The sequence below is a fragment of the Hevea brasiliensis genome, chromosome 12, assembly GCF_030052815.1.
Source record: "Hevea brasiliensis isolate MT/VB/25A 57/8 chromosome 12, ASM3005281v1, whole genome shotgun sequence".
Classification (NCBI taxonomy): Eukaryota; Viridiplantae; Streptophyta; class Magnoliopsida; order Malpighiales; family Euphorbiaceae; genus Hevea; species Hevea brasiliensis.
The window spans coordinates 24865088-24887243 of NC_079504.1; the positions used below are offsets into that span (position 1 = coordinate 24865088).

The 22156-nt window shown below is 34.3% G+C and overlaps 3 protein-coding genes and 1 long non-coding RNA gene across 6 annotated transcripts; 2 read left to right on the forward strand and 2 right to left on the reverse strand.

The window, feature by feature from the left end:
* Nucleotides 1–862: 862 nt before the first annotated feature.
* Nucleotides 863–4706, reverse strand: LOC110640419 (uncharacterized). 3 transcript variants are annotated; one of them, XR_009142063.1, is made up of 3 exons: nt 2266–4237; nt 1584–2172; nt 863–1499 (listed from the first exon to the last, which is right to left on the reverse strand). XR_009142063.1 is itself a non-coding variant. In XM_058131320.1 (3 exons), exons 2-3 carry the CDS (start codon nt 3260–3262, stop codon nt 1856–1858), a joined length of 1314 nt encoding a protein of 437 aa, XP_057987303.1. In that variant the 5' UTR covers nt 3263–3269; nt 4567–4706; the 3' UTR covers nt 863–1855. The 3 variants fall into 3 exon arrangements, 2 of the variants coding, with proteins under 2 accessions (XP_057987303.1, XP_057987302.1); XM_058131320.1 differs by adding an exon at nt 4567–4706 and having other exon boundaries at nt 863–2172; nt 2266–3269; XM_058131319.1 differs by having other exon boundaries at nt 863–2172.
* Nucleotides 4550–4981, forward strand: LOC110640421 (uncharacterized). The gene is made up of 2 exons (XR_002492083.2): nt 4550–4697; nt 4780–4981. It is a non-coding gene; the product is annotated as an uncharacterized LOC110640421 (long non-coding RNA).
* Nucleotides 4982–10496: 5515 nt separating this feature from the next.
* LOC110640398 (lysM domain-containing GPI-anchored protein 1) lies at nt 10497–13262 on the reverse strand. The gene is made up of 5 exons (XM_021791691.2): nt 12202–13262; nt 11670–11787; nt 11382–11543; nt 11242–11273; nt 10497–11025 (listed from the first exon to the last, which is right to left on the reverse strand). The coding sequence occupies exons 1-5, from the start codon at nt 12851–12853 to the stop codon at nt 10736–10738; spliced, it is 1254 nt and encodes a 417-aa protein (XP_021647383.2). The 5' UTR covers nt 12854–13262; the 3' UTR covers nt 10497–10735.
* Nucleotides 13263–17834: 4572 nt separating this feature from the next.
* On the forward strand, nt 17835–20932 carry LOC110640399 (uncharacterized). The gene is made up of 7 exons (XM_021791693.2): nt 17835–18298; nt 18551–18639; nt 18787–18986; nt 19233–19282; nt 19441–19505; nt 19867–19913; nt 20388–20932. Exons 3-7 carry the CDS (start codon nt 18860–18862, stop codon nt 20930–20932), a joined length of 834 nt encoding a protein of 277 aa, XP_021647385.2. The 5' UTR covers nt 17835–18298; nt 18551–18639; nt 18787–18859.
* The last annotated feature ends 1224 nt before the right edge of the window (nt 20933–22156 follow it).

Genomic DNA, 22156 nt, shown 5'->3' on the forward strand with positions numbered 1-22156 from the left:
ATTTTGATCAACCAACAGAAATCAAATTTGCAGTTAATGTGGGAATATAAAGAGAATTAGGGAGGGGTAGAGACTTGGCCAAAGAAAGAGTTTCAACACCCTTAATAGGAAGTTGTTCTCCATTAGCAGTAATGACAGTACCATTTGGTGAGCATGGTTGAAGTTTAGAGAAAAATTGTTTTTTGCTAGACATATGATTAAAGGCTCCGGAATCAAGAAACCAAGGAGATGATTGAGTTTTTCTACCTGATAAACTAGCAGCAGATAAAGCAGAGGACATAGCACTTGGAATAGCTGATTGTAAAGTAGATTGAATCATTTGTTGTATAGCATCTTGAGTGAGATTGATCACTAGTGGTATTGGGCACTTCTTGCTCTGCAGGTCCATTTGAAGTGAATAAGGCAGTGTTATCAAGGCGAAAGGCGACACTAAGGCGATAGAGTACTCTATGGCCTTAGGCGATAGGCGAGAGGCGAGGCGAAGGCCTTTTTGAAGTAAGGCGCCATAACTTTAATTGTTTAAATTATACACACACACACACACACACACACACACACACATTTAAATAGTTGATAAGTAAAAAAACATATTAAAAAGAAAAAAAATAATTATTTCCATTATGTTTATATCTAAAATAAGAGAAATTGAAAATAGTGCATACCTGTATTTCCAGCTTAAGTATAAGATACAAGTGAAAGTATGATACTGTAAAATTAGAATATATAGCATAAGTAAAAACACACATAATAATAAGAGATATTAAAAAAAGAAATAGTTCATACCTGAATTTTTAGCAGATATATATGATAAAAGTGATGCTATAAAATTATACATAATAAATAAAAAATTAGAAACAAGTCATAAGTCACATAATAGAAAATGTAAATTATAGAAGTTCAGACTTCAATACATAAAAATAAGTTGTAAGTCATAATAAACAAAATGCAAGAAGTACATAAAAAACTTATAACTAAAACTACTCATCATCAAGATTTCCAAAATCATCTTCATTTTCAACAACGGCCATCACAAATTCTTCCTCCTCTTCATCATCATCAACTTGCGAAGAGGATGCACCTCTCATTGCACGAGGCCTTCGAAATGATGGAGTTTCAACTGGTGTTGATCTTGCAGCCGATCTCGATTCATAACGAGATTCAGAAACTCCAGCTGCTCTACCAACATCACCCCAGGTCAACACGTCATTCATGAAAACAAGAGAATCATCATCATCATCATCCCCATCGCCTTTTTCTAATTCACCAAGCAACCACTCATTACTTTCATCAATATTTGCCAAATCAACAGGTGTTGTGATATCCCCAAAAGTGTGTCGGCGTAGCAACGCTCTATTGTACTTCACATATACCAAATTGTCCAAGCGTTCTTGAAATGAAACCAAAGGTTCCTGCAGCTGTCTTGTATCTCTCAATTTCATCAAGAATCATGTCAACTTTTGCTGAATTTTTTTCCATTTTATGAATGCACGAAAGCAATCCTGTATTGACCTCTTCATCAGATTCAATTATCATCTTATTTGGATAAAAAAAATTTAGGATTCAAAAAGTATCCAGCAGCATACAAAGGACGATGCAATTGAAGTGACCATCTTGCATCAATAATCTCAAAAATGCTCTTGTATTTCTCTTCATTGCCATTGAGTGAGTTGGCAATGGCTTCTTTAGCCCTATCCATGGCTTCATAAATATATCCCATAGCTGGTTTTTTTTCATTATCAACAAGTCGAAGCACACGAACAAGAGGACCGGAAACCTTAAGAGCATAAACAACATGATTCCAGAAGGCAGGACTCAAAACCGTCCTTTCACACTTTTTGCCTTTCACCTCTTTAGCTCATTTACTAGTTGTCCAACTTTCTGAAGTAAACATTTTTCTAATGTTGGCTTTCTGAAGATGAATCCTTCCCAGTGTAATAAAAGCAGTAGCAAATCTAGTTTGCCCTGGCCTTAGCAATTCTACTCCATTAGTAAACTTCCGCAACATATTTAGAACTCCTGAAGAGCCATTTATGAAACCAGTAAGCTCAACAGCTTTGCGGAATGTTTCTTTGAAAACACGGATCTTAAAAATATCCTCCAACATCAAATCTATACAATAGGCTGAACATGGAGTCCAGTATAAATGAGGAAAATTTACTTCCAATATTCTCCCTGTCATAAACAAGTATAAAAATTCATTCTATTAATAATAAAAATAAAATGATATTTTTTTTAGTAATAGAAAAAATTAAATAAAAATTTTACCTGCCGCAACATTATTTGATGCATTATTTGTAACAACTTGAACCACTTTTTCGGGACCAATTTTTATCAATTCTTTCTCAATCAAACTAGCCAACAATGCCGCTGTCTTTGATTCATCACTTGCATCAATTGATTTAATAAATACACTTCCCTTTGGACTATTAGCCAAGAAATTAATCAAGGTTCTCCCTTTTCTATCTGTCCATCCATCACACATCAATGTACATCCATAATTTTCCCATTCTTCTTTATGAGACTCGAGAAGATCATTTATGATTTGCACTTCTTTGTTAGGTAACCGAACTCTAACCTCATGAAAACTTGGAGGTTTTATTTCTCTCCCACAATTTCCAATTGCTCGAATCATTTTCCCAAAGCTATCATAATTCACAGCATTAAAAGCTATTCCTACATCATACATCCATCGTGCTATGGCAACACAAGCACGCTCCCTTAACTCCTTTTTAGCTGGACTATTTTCATCAATGGTAGTTTGCCTCATATTTTTTCCCATAATAGTAGGTCTAGGGGAAAAATAACAGTCAATAGGCCCTCTACTACTTTGTGGTGGTAAAACTTTTGATTTTTTTGAAGCACTAGTACCTGTAACCTCCAGTACTTGCCTTCTTCTTTCACTGCCAATTTCTTGCATCAACTCTTCCTCTTCTTCATTTTCATCTAATCCCAGTACTTCAACATCATCAAATTCAGGTGGTCTTTCCATATTCATAATTGATTTTTGCTCTCTTTTTTTAGCAATGAATTCCTGCATTTGATTCCTTACATCTTCTGGATATTTTGGATACCGAACTACATTTTTGTAACCTCCAGTAAGATGTTGCTTGATTCTATTAATTCCTCCTTTATAAACTTTCATACAGTACATGCATTGAAGATCATTGGTATTATTTTCACTAACTTGAATCACATGTGCCCATCCTGAGTCCGTTCTTCTACTACTAGCAGAAGATCTAGATGTATTATTCTTATCACCCATTTATAATCTAACAAAAAAATTAACAAGAATAAAAAATAAATAAATTAACAACAAATTAACAATACCCAATATAAATTAAATAAGTAATTAACAATAATGATAAGTAAAAAGTAAAACAGTAAACTAATTAACAACAAATTAACAATGCCCATATAAATTAAACAATTAATTAATAAGAACAAAAAGTAAAATCATCAAATTAGTAATAAATTAATAATACCATATAAAATAAACAACTAATTAACAACTAATGTCTAATTAACAAGACAAAAGTAAAACTAATTAATCTAACAACTAATTAACAATAGTAAGAAGTAAAAAGTAGACTAATTAACAACAAAGTAATAATGTCCATATAAATTACACAATTACTTATCAAGAACAAAAAGAAAATATTCAAATTAATAATAAATTAATAATACCCATATAAAATAAACATCTAATATTTAATTAACAAGAAAAAAACAAAATTAATCAAACTAAAACTAATTAATAAGAATAACAAGTAAAAGGTAAACTAATTAAATAACAAATTAACAATACCCATATAAATTAAACAATTAATTAACAATAATAAAAAGATAAAAAATCAAATTAACAATAAATTAATAATATCTATATAAAATAAACAATTAATTAACAAATAATGTCTAATTAATAAGGTAAAAAGTAAAACTAATCAAATTAACAAGAATAACAAATAAAAATTAAACTAATTACCAACAAATCAACAATACCCATATTAATCAATCAAATAATTAAACAAAAATACAAAGTAAAATAATCAATTTACCAATACTCATAAATTGTAAATAATTAATTAACAAAAATCAAAAATAAAATAATTAAATTAACAACTAAACAATTAATTAATAATAACTAATTAATAATAAGGAGGAGAAGGAAAATAAATAAATAAATAAAAAGGGACTGCTCACTGCTGAAAGAAGAAGGAGACGTGAGGGGGAAAAAAAAGAAAAATAAAAAAAAATAAAAAGGGACTGCTCACTGCTGAAAGAAGAAGGAGACGTGAGTGAGGGGAAAAAAAAGAAAAAATAAATAAATAAAAAGGGATTGCTCACTGCTGAAAGAAGAAGGAGACGTGAGGGGAAAAAAAAAAGAAAAAAAAAACATTACGCAGGAAAGAAGAAAAGTGGAGAGGGAGAAAGCAAAAAAGAAAAAGACGTGGTGAGAGAGATCGATCTCTAAAAGAAAGAAGAAGAAGAAGTCGTGACTCGTGAGAGAGAGAGATCGCAGCGACGAAAGAAGAAGAAGACAAAAAGAGAGAGGGCGTAGTGGCGTACCTGTTCTGTCTCGAAAGGAAGAACCCCGATGATCCGTCCCTGTCGTCGTGAAGTAGCGTCTGCGATGCTCTGCTGTCTTCGTGAGGTTGAGGAAAAGCGGTTGTGCTGAGGGAGTGGTGTGGCTGCATTAGGTAAGTAAGTGTTTGGTTTATTTTTTTTTTTAATTAAAAAAAAAACTTAGAAGGCAGCTTAGTTGTGCTTGTTCCTTTGCAGGAGACGACACTCAAGTATCACATGTCCCTTCTTCTTACAGTAATTGCACACATTCGTCTTCTTGCAATGAGACTGTATATGCCCCATTTCTCCACAAAATCTGCACTGAATTGTTCCATTTTCCCTAGTCATTTTCTTCATTGGTGGTCTACTATAAAAAGCAAAAAAGATAGTACCAACATTATTAGTTTTTGCATCTAAATTAGCTTGAGTTCGTAGTCGAGTTTCCTCTCGAAGTAACTCTCCCAAAACTGAATCAAAATCTATGATCCCACGATTAGCTATATTAGCCCTTATATTCTCAAATTCTAGCCTAGGCTTCATAAGAAATTGCAGCACCCTATTTCTATCCCTTTCTTTAAATCTGCATAAGCTGATTTGTCAACAAGACTCATAGAAACCATATCAAGTTCAGTCCATAATCCTATGAGTTCAGAGTAAAATGTATGTACATCCCTATCATCTTGATTGATTCTAGCAATTTCATATTCTATTTCAAACAATCTAGCATGATTTGGTTGAGAATATAACTTCTGTAAGTGGACCCAAATTTCATTAGCAGTACTAAAAGGTCTCAAGCTTAAAGCTATATCTTTCTCAACTGAATTTAAAATCCAAGTAATAATTCTAGTATTATTGACTCTCCATTTTGCTTTTTCTTTATCATCTGTAAGCTCCTTTAATGAACCATCCAAAACATTCAAAAGTTCCTTTCCTTCAATAAAAATACGAAAATGAAATTCCCATAGGGAATAGTTCCTCCCATTAAACTTAACAGATATTGTATCAGATTTATCACAATCCATAGAATTATAGGAAGTAAGGTACATATCACACCTAGAGTGGAGAAACCAAAGGAAGCAGATTCAGCAATCCTTGTACGTGAAGCAAGCAATCACCAGTGGTGCTATTGATGCTGAAACTGAGACAATCAAAATTGTCTTAAAATGACTCTTCGAGGATCAAAGCAAAACCAAGCTCTGATACCATGTAAACTTGATAATTGCTAATATTGGTATTTCATAAAAGAATTGTCAAAACAACTGTATGTCCTCATGTATACAAAGATCCTATTTATATACAGTGTACTGAATAGCTAAAATAAGAAAATCCTATAGAAAGGAACTAATCTAGGAAATTTACATAAATTAAGGATCATGACTATAGGCAGAATATATGTTTTGACCTGCACCATAATTATAGGCTAAGATTGCATAATTATAGGCTAAATCACTGATTTACATACCTAAGTAAGTAATTTATTAATAAATCATGTATTTTAATTGGGCCCCCCTAAGCCAAAATGCTGGCTCCGTCACTGCTTATATAGCAGCCGAAATCAGTTTCCAAATTCTGATCAATCTTGGGCTCCATTAATTATATAAAAATAACATGAAAGCAAGTAATTTTTTTGCAAACACTTCCCTGATGGTCATAACTTACAATGCTCGGAAATCCACTCCTGCAGGCCTAGGTAGTTGCAAGAAGCTACGAGAATGCAAGTCAGTTGCAAAAACAGTTAACAAGAACATCATATTAGTTAAAAATGTCAAAAATAAAAGGGACAAGAAAAAACTAGAGACCCAAATTAAAAGGGTTTTAATCAACAGATGGAACATAGTTGTATATGCAAAATAATGATGACATAATATAGAACCAAAAAGATCATTCAAATTTAACTGCAATTCTAATGGTAGATTACTCAAACAACAAAACATATTGCTGCCAACATGAATCTTACCACTACATATTGTAATAGGCCATCCAAATGTTGAGGTTTTACATACACTGCCCCTGTTATATAAGAAGCCTGATAGATATGCTTCGCATGAAATCAGGAAAGCAAATTCTCTTGAGTTTGCAAAGAACACTCATCTATATTCTATAACAATAGCCTACCTGCTGTAAGAAGGCTGAATAATGAGCACTGACATAACAAGTGTCTATAGGCACCTGCAGGAGGTGCAAATCAACAAAATATATGTCACAATCTTGAAAAGAACATGATCCAAATATCAGCAGCAATTGAAAAAATTCACAGAAGCCTATTGCAAACTTAACCAAATGTACACAATGGGGGAAAAAACGCAAGGTAATGTGTTCCATATGATTTTATTCCTTTGAAATGAAATATTACAAATACCAGCCCACTTTGGCAATCTGCTTTAGGTAATATTCCTACAAATTATAATTTCATAGATATGTGCTATGTACACGGTAACATGATTCAAAACAACACAAAGATAATAAGTAACAACTTTCATTTTTCTTAAATGGTGAAAACGTTAGCCTTTCTCACACATTAAAATACTTAAATGAACATAACAGTCTGTCATCATGACTATAATCAAGATATATGAAACTAGGAAATCAAATTATTCAAACTTGCAGAAAAGGAAAAGAAATTTAAGTTAATAAGCCTATAAGTTGTTCAACAGCATCTTGTCCAGTTCATTCTATCAGTTGCCTAGTCAAATAAGGATTTGTGCTATTTACAATTTACAGATAAAATGCTGGAAAATGATTTCCTTATGACATTTTGGTAATTAAATTCAGTGGAATACAACTAAGATTCTAATATTTAGCTCCTTCATACCACTTACCACATAGTGATTGCCAAATGGCTTGACACAAAATAAAACTATTGAGTAAGCAACAATAAGCTTTCAATCAAATTGCCGCATACAGAATAGGATAATAAAAATACAGCCCAAAAGGGAAAAACCCAATGCACTGTCTCACCATAGAGCGATGAGCAGAGAATATTGCATTCATTTATCTGGAAAGTCACAACCCCCACCAAAGAAAGAAAGGTCAAGGATTGAGGGAAAAAAATATATAAAGCCAAATTCTCGTAAGACATACTGTTCAGGTCCATCCAGAGATCCCTGCAAACACAAAATCTGCCCTTTGTATGTCAGTAATGTGGTAAGAAAATAAAAGTTTAGTAAATGGCTAATTGACTGAGCTAAATTCATCAAACAAAAAGCAGTGTGTCATGTTATTATACAACTAGCCACAACATCTGAACTGGCTTAACAAGATTAATTATACAAATCAATTTCCTTTGTCCAGACAATAAGTAATGAGGACCTGTCAAAACATAAACAGAACTCCTCCACATTGATTGCTAACTTTGTGTGGCAAAAACAAATAAGGGTTGTCTGTCTACCACAACAATGATCAAGTAGATGTGGTGAGAAAACTAAATAAAAATATCTTTTAAAGAACCAATGAAGTTCATTATGATGTTTGAAATTCACCAAAAATGATACTACAAGATAGCCTATCAATCATATATCAGTTCTATTCAGCTATATGATAAAAAATTAGAAACAATAACTGTTGATTGAATGCTTAATCAAATACAAATTCGCTGTTAAATGTGTGAACACTCACTCGAGGTTGAGGATTTAGCGGCCCTGTGCAAAAAAGCCGTTGCATATCTTTCTCCAATTCAAATCAAACCATCAATAATAAAATAAGTTAGTGAGGAATCGGCAGTTATCAGCACATGCAACGCCAGAGCAGGCACTTTTGCGAACTCCCGGTTGCCTATCTTTCCCCTAAATACGTACAATTTTGTTATAATGGCCCCTTTTTCACACACTTACTCGCATACAACGCAATAAAGCCTCCAAATGACACTTATTACCGTGAGTAAACTTTAGAACAATGAATAAAAAACTAATACCCATGAAGGATACAACAAAGCGCCATGGACAATGAATGACCCCGAAGAAGCGATCTTCCCTTGAGGCTTCTCCTTTCCCAACTTCTCATCTCTGATTATGAACTCCTCCAATTTCTGCAACAAATTGAAGTAAAGCAGGCAATCTCCCGTCCTCAGAGCTCTGGTTCGTGGCCAAAGACGAATCATAATATAGTTGCAGGAATTATACCCAGCAGCAACCACTACCTCTTGATTCAGTTGATTGAGTAGCAAAAGGGAATTCCAAAAAGCAAGCACCTGAAACCCAATATATATATATATATATATATATATAGACACACACACACTAATAAAGAAAAGGGACACAAAATCCTTTATTCTGTAGAAAGTGGAGGGAAACTGCTACTATTTGATTTTGCAAAGAAAGGAACAGAGACTTTAGGGTTTGGTGGAAAGAGAGAGAATACCTGCGAGAGAAATTGGAAAAATGGGAGAGAAGAAGTGGTCCAGAAGAATGGATTGGTATCTAACAATGGATTGATTTGTTGTTGGAGGGAAAGAAAACGAATTAGAATTCACTTTCGTTGCTGCACAAGTGCTGATGACTAATGCTCTGCTTTTGTTACTTATGCTTGTTTGTTGCGCCTTATATAAGGTAATGGTAGGCTGAAGCCCACACGACTGAAACAAATGGAAAACTCTTAACCCATTGGAGGCTAAAGCAGCAGCGCATACAAAATGGGCATTGCCAGAGAGAATCTATAATGGACGATGAAATTGAAATGGAATTCGTCATGAACAATGAATATCGTTCTACATAAAATTTTTCGTTGTTGAGCGATTATTCAGTGTTTTTGAATTACATACTCTTTTTCTCGTATGTTTATAGTTTTCACTCTCCTTTAAATAAGAAAAAAATGAATTTTTATGTTTGTAAATAGAACAATTTCTTAATGTTATCAGTGTATGTTACAAATTTCCTGGGATGTTTTAGAAATTTCCTAACAAGTTGCTGCCTGCCTCAATCATTAACAAAAGTTTATCGAGATGCCTTGCAATTCTGTCTTTATTGTTAGTTTTGTGGCCTGCAGGATTATCCACTGAGGTTTCGTTGTCTTAGTTGGCTGCTTCTGTCTGTAATCTGTTCATCACAGATGAGTGATGAACATCTTTCTGTGCTATAACTCTTTTTTACTTTCCCTCTCACTCACGGAGATGAATTCAGCGACGTGCGGTTCAATTGATTTGTAAATACGAGCAAACATGCTTACATCTCACTCAATAATTTCTTAAACAGTTCTTTTTCTGGGTTTTAACAACCTATCCAGGTATCCCAATCCTTTTCCAATGCATGAAATCATTTATCCCGACAAAGAAAAATGAATTCACCTATTTTTCTGATAAAGTAAACTGTAACTCCTCAACTCAGGCATTTAACAATGATAAGATGTTAAACAAGCATAATTACCACATGCATGTTTCCAGGCCTTAATCCTCAAACTCTAGCATCGCTTTCATACCAAGTAGGCAGTAGCTAGTGCTCTCTTTCATATTGACACTGACCCAACTTACACAACAATCAACACCAAATAATTCATATGCAGTCAGCAGCAAATGGAAATGCAATGTCAGAACACATGGTCCTTGGTTCAAAAACAATTCTTCATAGACTGTCCATATCATATGTTCTGTGTTACAAGGCCATAGCATACCTTATAGTTGAGACCAACCAAGTAGTAACACAGGTAAAGCTATTAAATATTTTACTTCCAAAATCATGCCTTTTGAATGCCTGTCTGGAGAAGGTCCAAAAGAAAAAAAAAGTTTGTCTAGCCAGGTAGAAAGTCAAGAATTCAAATCCAGAACGTCCCCTTTAAATGGAACTTCTAAAAAAGTATCAACCATCTAATAACAACCTATCCGAACACAGAAAAATTGTCAATTGAATCCAAATTCCTGCACCCAAAAATGAAATAGACCCTCCATGCCAAAACATTGCACGACCCAAGCAATTTCCTAGAACCCTGGATAATGCAAACAAGAATGAATCACCAAAAGTAGAACTGCCCTTGCCTCAAAGTACATACTACAGCAAGCAAGGAATCACAACAAAATATTAGCTAGGCACAACGATACCCTCTAATTCTCGCATCCACAAACCAGTTCGCAGGTCAAAATAAATTAAGAAGGTTACATACAGCAGGTAAGTGGGCCAGTCAAAAATAAAGAGATCAAGCCGACCAAAATCCCACCATCTATCTAGACTGGCAATTCATGGAAGAATTACAATGAAAGGGAGATCATGAAGTTGGCAAACTTGTATAACATCATTGCAATCAGGGACGTGGCTAATGGATTCACCAAGGAGCAAGCATCAGATGCACCTCCAATAGGACCGCCTACAGGGGGTAATCCAGGAAGTGTCCCAGTTGTCGATACTACTGTACTCCTGGGCGTTGTTGTACCAGAACCATCTGAATGAGGCGCAGGCGCAGGTGCTGGAGCTGGACCAAACACTGCATCCCTAGTCACTGAAGTAGGTGGGGCTAGCAGGGTAGGAAATTGCTGTGGCCCTGCATCATTTTATTTTTTTGGATAGCAAATTGCAAAAACTGATCAACAGTTGAATGTGGAATCCAGCTTTTGTAATACTTGATCAATTTAATATGTAATAGGATGCAAATGATAAAAAAATTGTCAAATGCTAGATTCGATAAGACTCAAACACCTCAGAAGTCACCAATTCATTTGTTATGTACTCAAATGAATAGCATTCATCAGACTTTTACCTGGACATCGAGGCTGAAGAGATGTCGACAACCTACATAACGAGTAAACATAAATAGAAGGATTCAGCCACAAGGATATAACTGCATTGCATATTAAATCAACTACTGAAGAAACGGCTCAACTAAGAAACATAGCATACGTGGTCATGATGCTGCCATTGACGTATCCACCATAACTACAAGAAGTGACATTACACCCAGCACTACTCTGTTTCCACGTGACATTCCCAAGCATGAGATTGCTATTTTTACACTGCATGCTTGAACAAGAAACCGCCAAGGAAGCAGGCATGCAGTACAAGCTACACGATACACACCACAGAGCAGATTAACAACTTACTGTATATGCATAACAAGAGCCTTTTCGTCTTCAATAATAGTAAAAACAAAAGGCACAATCATAAAGGCAAGTAGAGGAGTTCAATTACTCAAGATTTCCTGGCCCACAGCTGCATTGCACACAGTGACTTGCAGAAATAGCATAGCTCCCATTTGGCACAATCAGGCCATGATCAAAGGCATATCTTGGAAACTTAGAAGCACAGGCTGCAATACAATTTGTAAAGTAAAAACCTAGTCTTATGCTGCCGATAAGCTTATTACTTTTGGCAACTATTTGAAAACATTAACCAAATGAAACGGTGAACAATTACTTAGTACCATTCAGCATACGTTGACATGACTTAAATTTACAAAAGGAATAAATGAAATTCCACTGGATTGACAGTGAATATCATAAATGTACAAACTCTTGCAGAATTGGCATAAATCCTACAAACAATTAGAGTCGAACATATCCTAAAACAAACTAAAACCAGCAACCCTATTTGCTCAATACTAACTGAAGAAACATACAAGATTACTAAATATATGCTAAGCTAACATTAACTAATAAACCGATTCAAAGAACCCACTGAGGAAGTGACATTGAGATAACTCTTCAAAATAAACCCGATTTACCTGGCAATGGCACAGCAAGTATATCACCAGCCTTGATGGCCGGATTTCCCATAGCATTAACATTCATCAAATCAGTAATGGTAGTGGAATATCTGGAAGCAATCCCGGCCAAAGTATCCACCACCTTCACCACATAAGACAAATAAATTGCCGGCAAGGAATTATCAGTCCCATTAAAACAAGTACATGGCAATGGCACTACAAGGCTCTGCCCCACATCCAGTACTGAAGGATCCTGTATCGAATTAGCCTCCCTTATCTGGTCCGCGGACACCAAACCCGAATAAATCGAATCCGCAATGGAAGACAAAGTGTCTGAAGGCCGCGTCTTGTAGTGGGTGGAAACGGATTTGCGGATTCCATCAGCGCAGGAGCATACTATTGGGATCTTTACGAAAAGCTGCGAAGGAAGGATATGGTTTTCTATATCTGGGTAAGAGATGTCAATGGAATTAGCTGTGAGGAAAGCTATGGGATCAATTTGGAAGAGGGAAGCTACTTCTGAGACTTTGAGGTCTGTGTAGAGTGTGTAGCCAAGAAGAGCATTGCATGAGTCGTTGTTGGAGCAGGGTTCGATAGTGGATTTGGAAGTAACAAAAGCTACTACATTGACGAAAATCAAAAGGAGGACGATGGTTTTCGAGCTTTGCATCTTCAAGAGGACCTAGAACTTCAGGTTTTTAGGAAGAGTAAAGACTTCTTTAGCTTTGGATAAGTAATGGAAGAGAATGTAAATGGTTTAAGGGCTTTAGGGTTTTGTTTGCTGCTACTCGCGAAACCCAGAATGATTATGCAGACAAAAAGCAGAGTGAGAGACAGCAGGATGAGTTTTAGCACCAAAGAAATGGATTTATGGCTTGCAGAATCTTTGTGATTTGATTTTCACAGGGTTTCACACTTTTTGCTTCCTCTTCTTTCTCTTATAGTGCCCTCCAGCAAGAGTGAGAGAGAAGGAGAATGAGGAGGAAGAAAAGATAGCGTTTTTGAAAGAATGGAGCTAACTAGCTACGGGAGGAGACGAATGCTCACAGTGAGCAGACACAGGTCAGATTCTCGATCCTCGAGTTTCAGACAAAACTTTTCTTTGGACTAATTTATCCTCATCATGAATTGTGGAAAAGTGATTTTGATGAGACAAAACGATGACGTTTGAACTTGGGAAGACGTCCCCTTTACTTCCACCTCGGCAGTATTGTTTCCCAATGCAATAGAGGGTGTTTTTGTAATTGAGGATTTTGCTTTATTACATGGGGGGCCATCGAAGTGAGGCCCACTTACAACTAGCTTTCCTTTTCTTTTCGGGCGTTTGGGGAAAAGAATATCTGGTATTTACTTGCTTCTCTGGTCATAGTATTTTCTTTCTTTTACTAGTTGTTTGTTATTCTTTTAATGAGTTTTTCTATTAGTTAGATATTGAGGCTTATATTTTAAACTATTTATTCTCCCCATATTTTTCTATTAATAAACGAATTTTAATCTAATTAAATTATTATTAATTTTTTATTTTAATAAAATTAATTATTTAATTTTTATATTTTAAATAATATATTTTTAAATAAAAAAAAAATTATTATGTAAAAATTAAATCTAAATTTATATTTTTTTAATTATTAAAATATTTTCATTTAATCCCATATATATTATTTTGTGTTTCCTCTGTTGGAAAACAGGAGTTGATAAGTAATACTTGATTTAAATTTCTAAGTTAATCTAAGAAAATTTATTTATAATAGATAAAACATAAAAATGATACAAAGAAAATTGATGAAATTATACTTAAATAATTAAAAAAATGTAAGTTCAAATTTTTTCTCCACACAATAAAATTTTTATTTTTATATGAAAATATATTTTTTAAAATATAAGAATAACTAAGTAATTTTACTAAAATAGATGATTAAATAATAATATTTTTTAAAATATAAAAATTAACTAATTAGTTTCACTATAATAAAATAATTAAAAAGTAATTTAATTGATATTAACTAACAAAATATTTGACCGATGTATTAAATAGTTTAATAAAAGTAAAATATATTGTAACACCCTTAATTTTTAAATTTATTATTTTTAGGCAAATATTGATGTTTTAATTTTATTTAAATTTTAGGAAATTATTTGAAATTTTTCGGATTTTCGAAATCGGGTTTGATTTCCTTAAAATATAAAACTTTGATGATTTTTAAAAAATTAATTTGAAGACCACGTAGCAAAACTAAAAATATATTTGGAGTCTACAAATTTTTTTGAGTTTTCTGAAATTTTTTTCGAAATTTTTGGACCTCGTTTTCGGTCCCAAGGCAGAGTAAAAATTAAAAATTTTGTATTCCGAATCGAACCTGTCGAATCGAACCGGACAGGATCGGACCAATCGAATCGAACCGACTCCTTCTTCTTTTTCTCTTTTTCTCTCGCGCGCGTTTCCTCCTTCCTCTCTTTCTCTCCCGTTTTCTCTCTCCTCCCTCCTCCCTTGCGCGCGCCCTACCACCCCACCACCCGGCCGGTAGCGCCCGTCCCAGCCCGGTGGCCGCCACCTTGAACGCCGAAAAAAGGCGCCCGAAGCGATGCGACGCTTAAGCGCGCCGCTTCGCCTTTCCGGCCGATCCGGCCACCAATCGGACCGAGTCTTGTATCTAAATTCATCTACTAGTCGAGAGCTTTCCATAGACACCAAGAACACCGAAATCTATAGAGCGGCTTGTCCAATTTTTACCCGGGAAGTTTTAGCCCATTTTGACTTTTGGGCTAGATTTCTCCCAAACCATGAACCCCACGAGAAAACCTAGAGTACTAGAGCGCTCCACTCATTGAGAGCTTCACGGCGATATAAATTTCAAAATTTTCCGACACCGTTTTTTGGTGGGTCCCACGGAACTTCGTAGTATTTTTCCGAGCATTTAATGAGCTTATAAAATTTCGTAAAATTTATGTACTAACCCCCGTGTGTGTGGCCTTCATGTAGGTATCTTTAATTCGCGGAAATTCGGCGGTTATGCGGATCATGAATTTCGGCTGCATTGGCTATCGGAAAAAGTCTCCGAATTGAATCGAGGTTTTGGCTACCCTGCCATTGTTAGACGTAGCGCGTCCCAGTAGTCAGAATCGGCAAAGGTAAACCCGAACCTTGCTTTTTCGTAATTTTCTAGTGCTTAAATAGGATTAAAAATCCATAAAATATTCGTGGTAGCTCAGAAAATTATGATTCTTTATTCATTAGCCTAGTAATATTGCTAAAAACCGCGGAGCAAAGTTTTAGAATTTTTAGAGCTTATTTGTGCAGTTTTTGCAAAAATAATCAATTATAAGGACTAAATTGAAATTTTACATATTGTGATGGATGATTGATTTGATGGGCCCAGGAGGGGCTGTGTGTTGTGATTGAGTTGTGGATATATGGGTTATGAATATAGAAGTGTGTTTTGAACCCTTTTTCAGGTTGGGTAGGTCCTAGGTATAGGGGAGACTCTGTCGGATTTTCGGTACGACTTAGCACATATTTGATCTTTTCTTGATTTGTATTGAGTCAATTGTATTAAATAATTGTAATGTAATTGTCAGGTGAGCCGGAAAAGCCTTCTTCCTCCGCCCAGCCGCCATAGTGACCGCTGTCAAGTCTGTGAGTAAAATATTAATTTTAATTGTAATTTCGATATTATTATATGTTCAAGCATGCACATGCATCACTTATATGTATATATCTATATAGTTAAACTCTAGGCACGTTTTATATTGCATTCACAACTGTTAAAGTGCTATGGATGTTGTTGTGGTAATTTGGAGCAGTGTGCGTGCGTTGGCGTGCGTGTGATGTGGTGTGGACTATGGATAAGACGGGTAGACACGGCTTGAGATCTTCACTGGGACCCGGTCCTTCGGGGTATACACGGCTTGAGTTCTTCGTTGGGACCCCGATTTGGTTATTAAGTGGAAGTCCGAGCTGAGTTCTTCGCTGGCACAGGTTGGATTTAAAATAGCTGTATAGGGGATCAGCTCCCATATATTATGATTGATATTACTGGGTGTGTGAGTGCTCTAAATTACCTTTTTGCTGTTATGATGTGAATTTATTGCTGATGTTGCATTTCACTCTACATGATGCATTAGTTTTAGATAGTTATAGAGATTATGGTTAAAATTGATATTTTACTCTCTGAGTCGAACGCTCACTCCTATTCAATATTTTTCAAGATCACAGGAGGATATTTTTGAGGTTAACCTGCTTTTCTCCCTCGCAGGTCGTCTATTCATGTTTGTGTAATTCTATAAACTTCTAGAATTTCCGCATGTGTTAGAAATATTTATTTGAATTGGGACTGTAATATAAATTATTATTTTGGACCTGTAAATTTGTTATCACATGCATATTTGATGGACTAGATGAGGGAGCTGAGCTCCCATTTATTTTTATGATGATATGAGTATATGGAGGTTGAGCTGAGCTCCCCAATTGAGTATTTATTGTGTTTACGGGTGAGTCAGAAACTCCCCGCTAAAAGGTCCATTTTATGGCCAGATTCTGTCCCGTTGATTTCTTGAAATTAGACCCAAATGGGCCTTAGAGTTGGGTTAATGAATAGTTAGGCTTACTACGGGCATCGGGGGCTTTAGGCTGGCCCAGGTCCTAGTGCCGGTCCGGCCCATAGGTTGGGTCGTAACATATATAGAATAAATAGTTTATTTTTAAAATATAAGAATTAAGTAGTTAGTTTTATTAAAATATAGAGATTAAATATTAATTTTCTCTTTATAATTTTATAATTTTTGAAAATTAATTTTTAAAAAATTATTTATTATTTATATTTTAACAAAATTAATTATCCAAATAATTTTTCAATTTTAATATTCAGTCCCTAGTTTCAAATTTTTGTTATATATAAAATAATTATTTTTCAAATCAACTATTTAATTTATATAATTTTAAAATTTTCAATTATTTAGTAAATGTTTATAATTTTTCTTTATCTTTTAACTAACTTTAATTAACAGAAGAATTAATGAGTAATTGGAGAGATTAAACAGCTCTCCCCCATTATTTATCTCAAATTACAAATTACTTTTTTTTTTTAAATAATAGTTTATTAGCTCTGTTTTTTTTCTGACATTTAAAGCTTTTGGATAATAGTTAAAAAAATTAAATTATTTAAATTATAATAAAATTTTCTATAATTTAATTTAATCATTATTTATATGATCTAATTAAGAAAGAGGTGATAAGTTGAATTATGAAAAATTATAAAAATAATTATTATATTTAGTAAAAATAAATATAAAATTAAAAAAAATTAATTTATGCACCTTAATATTTTTAAAGTGACAAATAATCTTGAATAAAATAATTTTAAAAATGATAAATAAAAATAGACTAATAATATGGATTGAAAAATAGTTTTAATTTAAAAATTTATTAATTTAAAAAATAATTTAATCACATAAATTACTTAATTTTAATAGAGCAATATATATTAGAAAAAAAACTATGTAAAATTTATTGTTTTATTTATATTAATTATATTTTTCTAATTTATATGAAAATAAAAAAAAATTAATTTTATGGAACATGGAGTGTTTTTTTTTTAATAAATTAATTAAATTATTAATTTTATTAAAACACAGAATAAAAAAAAAAAGTTGAATTCTCGAGATGGGAAAAAAGAATCCCCTCCCTCCAATAATTTCTCTCTCTCTTGATCACATTCCCTTTGCTTTGCACCCTACCTTTCTGATTCTCACTCAAAAAATCCCAATTCCTTAAAATGATTCTGATTCAGAAAACAATAGTGAAGACTCCAGCCTTAAGAATGTTCTCTTAATTACTGAACCAGTCGGGATACCAATAAATATACTTAATTACTGCATTATGTGTTTGCCTGGTGATTTATGTCTGTGAATTCACATCCTGATCCATAGTTGTTATTTATAATATTGTGACAATTAATTCATCCAGTTCTCTCTCTAACTCGTTTCTCGTTTTACGGTCAGGTTCTTCTTCGGGCAAGCCGAAGTTCCGTTTCCGGTGGGCTCTTGATTCTATTTATAGGGAGATGATGGGATATATTTATTGACATATTCTATAATATATTTGAGAGAATATTTCTTGGTGAGATATTCCTCTAACAAGTATATTCTTGTGGTGATTATTTTATGTTGTATCACTGTTTTTCAACTATGTTTTACAGTTTTCTTGTACATCATTTGCGTTTTCTGGTTGCAACCTTGTTGGTCCCCAATAAATTTCACCCAGATCATCTTTTAACTGTTATGTTTATGCACTTATCTTTTTATTTTAGAGCTATAATACTTTCATAATAGCCAACAAAAAATTAAATGTATCACCATTTAGTAAGCCCAGGCCAATACTTCGGAGTGTCGAAATGGAGCTGCTGTGAAGGAAAGATTTGGGGTGTCGCAATCCACTTTAGACTTACAACTCCTTAAATGGTTTGTTAATTTACATTCACTTTTTCAGCAGCAATGCATGAATTTATCTTTTGTTTTCTTGCTCATGGTTATGTAACCAATAGAGCTTATAAACTGAAAAAGCATTTAGAATATAATAATCTATGATATATGGAGAATTTCCTGCAGATCACAAGAAAGTCCTTTAGAAATTTCCCAGCATCGACATTGTAAAACCCCAGCAGCCCTTCCCAACAGTAAAATGGTGCAAGAGATAGACAGCAAAGTGATTGAAGTGTTACCCATTCCATATGAGGATATTTCTCAGGCAGCTACTGAAGCATCTGATAAGTTTGTTTACAAGGACAGTACAGTTGCCTATGGTCAAGGTCAACTTAAATTCTTAAACCCTTGATTTTCTTTGAGGATGTGGATGTTATCTTTTCTGAATATCGTGGTTTTATTAGTGCAATACAACGAATTTCTGGTAAAGTAAAGTGGCTTGTGATACTGACCAGCAATAGTAAGAGGGTTTACTGGTTGAAACTTAAAATTGCTTTGTTGCCACTTGACATTTTGTATGTTTTGGCATGTCTTTTTTCTTGTTGTTAACTGTCATTGTGGTAATTTACTAGGTGAGAAACCCGTTCTTCCTGACAATTTGGACAGGCTAGATCTGTACGTGGTATGTGGTTCTAGTTCATTCTGATTTTTCATAACTAGATTTTGTACTGCCTTAAATTAATTTTTTCATCATTCACAAGGGTTGCTCTGCAGCCTGCAATCTGCAGAGAAAGTTAGTGTTCAATATCATCTAATAAGCAATTAATTGAATTTTGCCAGAGAGATGTCAGGAAAATCATTATGCATCTACAGTTCTGGTGTCAGGGTGAACAATTAAGAAAAAGGTTAAATCCTGCATCTTATCCATGTGCTATAAGCGCTTGTTATATATATACCGTTGTTGATGTTGTTTGGATCCATGGACCTTAAAAGGAAGTTCAGTAAATTGCTCCAGTGATAGTGACCTAAAACTTATATAAAGGATTAAAAAGAAAAAAAAAAAGAACACTATCAGCGTTGCCCATTGCTGTTGAAAGTTTTACGGCTTAGTTTACGGCCATGTAAATATTATTGAGCAAAAGGCAATCTTTTTGTTTAGTTGGGAAGTTGAAAATCTTGATGAGGACTGCACTTATGGATGCGCTTTGGTTGCAAATTCACTCAGTCAAGCACTAATTGTCAAGAAATTCTCTTTCTAATATGCAGAATACAGTTGAGGAAACAGCAAATGGGAGCAAGTTGTCTTAAGCAGAGTAAGCTTATTTAAATTGGAAACTTTACTTCAAGGAGTCGGTGATTAAATTTCTATTTCCTATTAGTTTAGGAAAGTATAGAAACTAAAAACCATGGAGAAATGAATCTATTTCCATCCCATTATGAATCATTTGTTTTCTACTACCTAATAGTTTAGGAAATTGTAGAAACCATGGAGAAATGAATCTATTTCCTTCCCATTATGCAGCATTGTTGGGAATGTGTTTATCGCAACTTCCAACCGAAATTAACCTTTTCTTATGTATAAATTCATAAATTTTGTGAAGAATGCATTTTTTAATTAATTCTGAGGTTTTGATATGTGCGTCTAGAGTCTCTCCTTAGAAAGGTGCAAATCAAAGGAACTATAAATTGAAGCACGCAATTTACATGCATAAATAGCTTGTTCAACCCTGGATCTTGTATCAGAGCAAGAGAAGGACTTACCAAAATCTTTTTCTGTTACTGCACAGGTAATGAAGTAAGGAGACTTTTCAGCCTGATTCCATTTAGTCTTGAAGACAGGTATCAGATATTGCCAAAGATGATCCCTTGGGATTTCCCTTCTTGGCTCTCTGAACTAGTTGAGAAGGAGATCACAATTTTATTATGCATGATGGAAGAAAGTGGTGTCTTCACCGAGGTCATTGAAGATAAATTTGATGATAAAGATATGCAGAACTATTTCGAGAAGCATATTTATGAAATAGACAGTATAGAAGCCAAGAAGAAAGCAATGTTAAGCAAGAATTGCTTTGATCATGATTCGATTCTTCAAACACCCCAGTTCCATTCTTTCGGAGAAGCAGCAAGAGAACTTCTGATTCTGAAGGTAATGACAGAGTGCCAAGAAGTCCTGACAAGGATATTGGCATTGAATTTTTCCTTGAAAATGATGACGAATTTTCCTCCTGTCATCCAACCATGCAAAAAGGCCGATGCTCATCAACTGACCTGCAACTTTGTTCCGAGTCAGAGAAACTGGAAGAAAGCCATTATCTATGTTCAGAAACGGTAGTTCACTTAAATGTAAAATACAAGTGCATACCAGTTGATTTATCATATGTGCCAGAATTATCATATGTTCTTGGGACTGAAAATAATGATGGAACAAAACTATTATTTGGTAAGGTATCTTGCGCCTAAGTGGCCAGGCAGAAATTTTAGAAGAAGCTTCAGTGAGTAATGAATTCAGATAAAACATATTGCCCAATGATGCTGACAATTTTGATTAAAGCTATGCCCAAATTGCATAAAGATTCTGACGTGGTAGGAGGTACTTGCGATGTGATTCTAGTGTCATCTCATGAAGAGGTGGAAGATTCTCAAAATGATCTTATAGAATCCATCACGAGAACATCAGCTGATGGATAAGTCTAGCTGTAGACATCTAGTTGCTGCAGAACACAAATATTCTTCTGGAATCTTGAAACTTGGTTGTGGGATGAGCAATGTGATTTCAGAAGCTTAACTATTGCAGACATGTCAATTGGTCCTCTGCATATTCAGTCCATGTCAGTATATTTTTGTAAGATTATTTGCAATTGCCAATGGTTTTTTTCTGATGAATTAGATGCATTCAAGTGGTGTAACAAGCAGCTGCAGCTGGCATCAACAATTCAGCAGCATGGATTTTGCTTATATGCCAAACAAATTGCTGCTGCAGGGTTAAAAATGGGCAACAAAAGCACCGTGGATATGACCTGGGAGATGCTGTCCACCACTCACAAGATGAAAGTTAATAGTTCACGAGGAGAAAATATTAATGCTAAGACCTTACACGTTGGGCTGGCTGGGTGTAGGGATGTCCTTGTAATACTCTATATGCATAACCTGGTATATTTTACTGTTCCGGTTACCGATGTCGGTCTGGACAATTAAGGAGATTAGAACCACATTTAAGACAATTAAAAAAACCCTGAATGAAAATAAATAGTGAGTATAAATAAGAAAAACAGAACATAAAAGGTTAAATGAGCCGGGGGTCACAGCGATGGGTTACCTTATCAAGAAATGACTGTGAGGTCAGTCCTAACCCTACTTTTGAACCAAAAAATGTGACGCTAAGATCCTAATGACTATTGCGAACCTAGTGGAAAAGAGAAAATTACATAAAAGAGCTAATAAGTAGGTCAAATAATTAGGTCAGAGATCCGAAAGAAATATTGAATTACTTGCAAATCGGGTCAACCAGTGAGAGGTAAATTGATCAATTCACCCCTACAGGTGACTCCTAACCCAA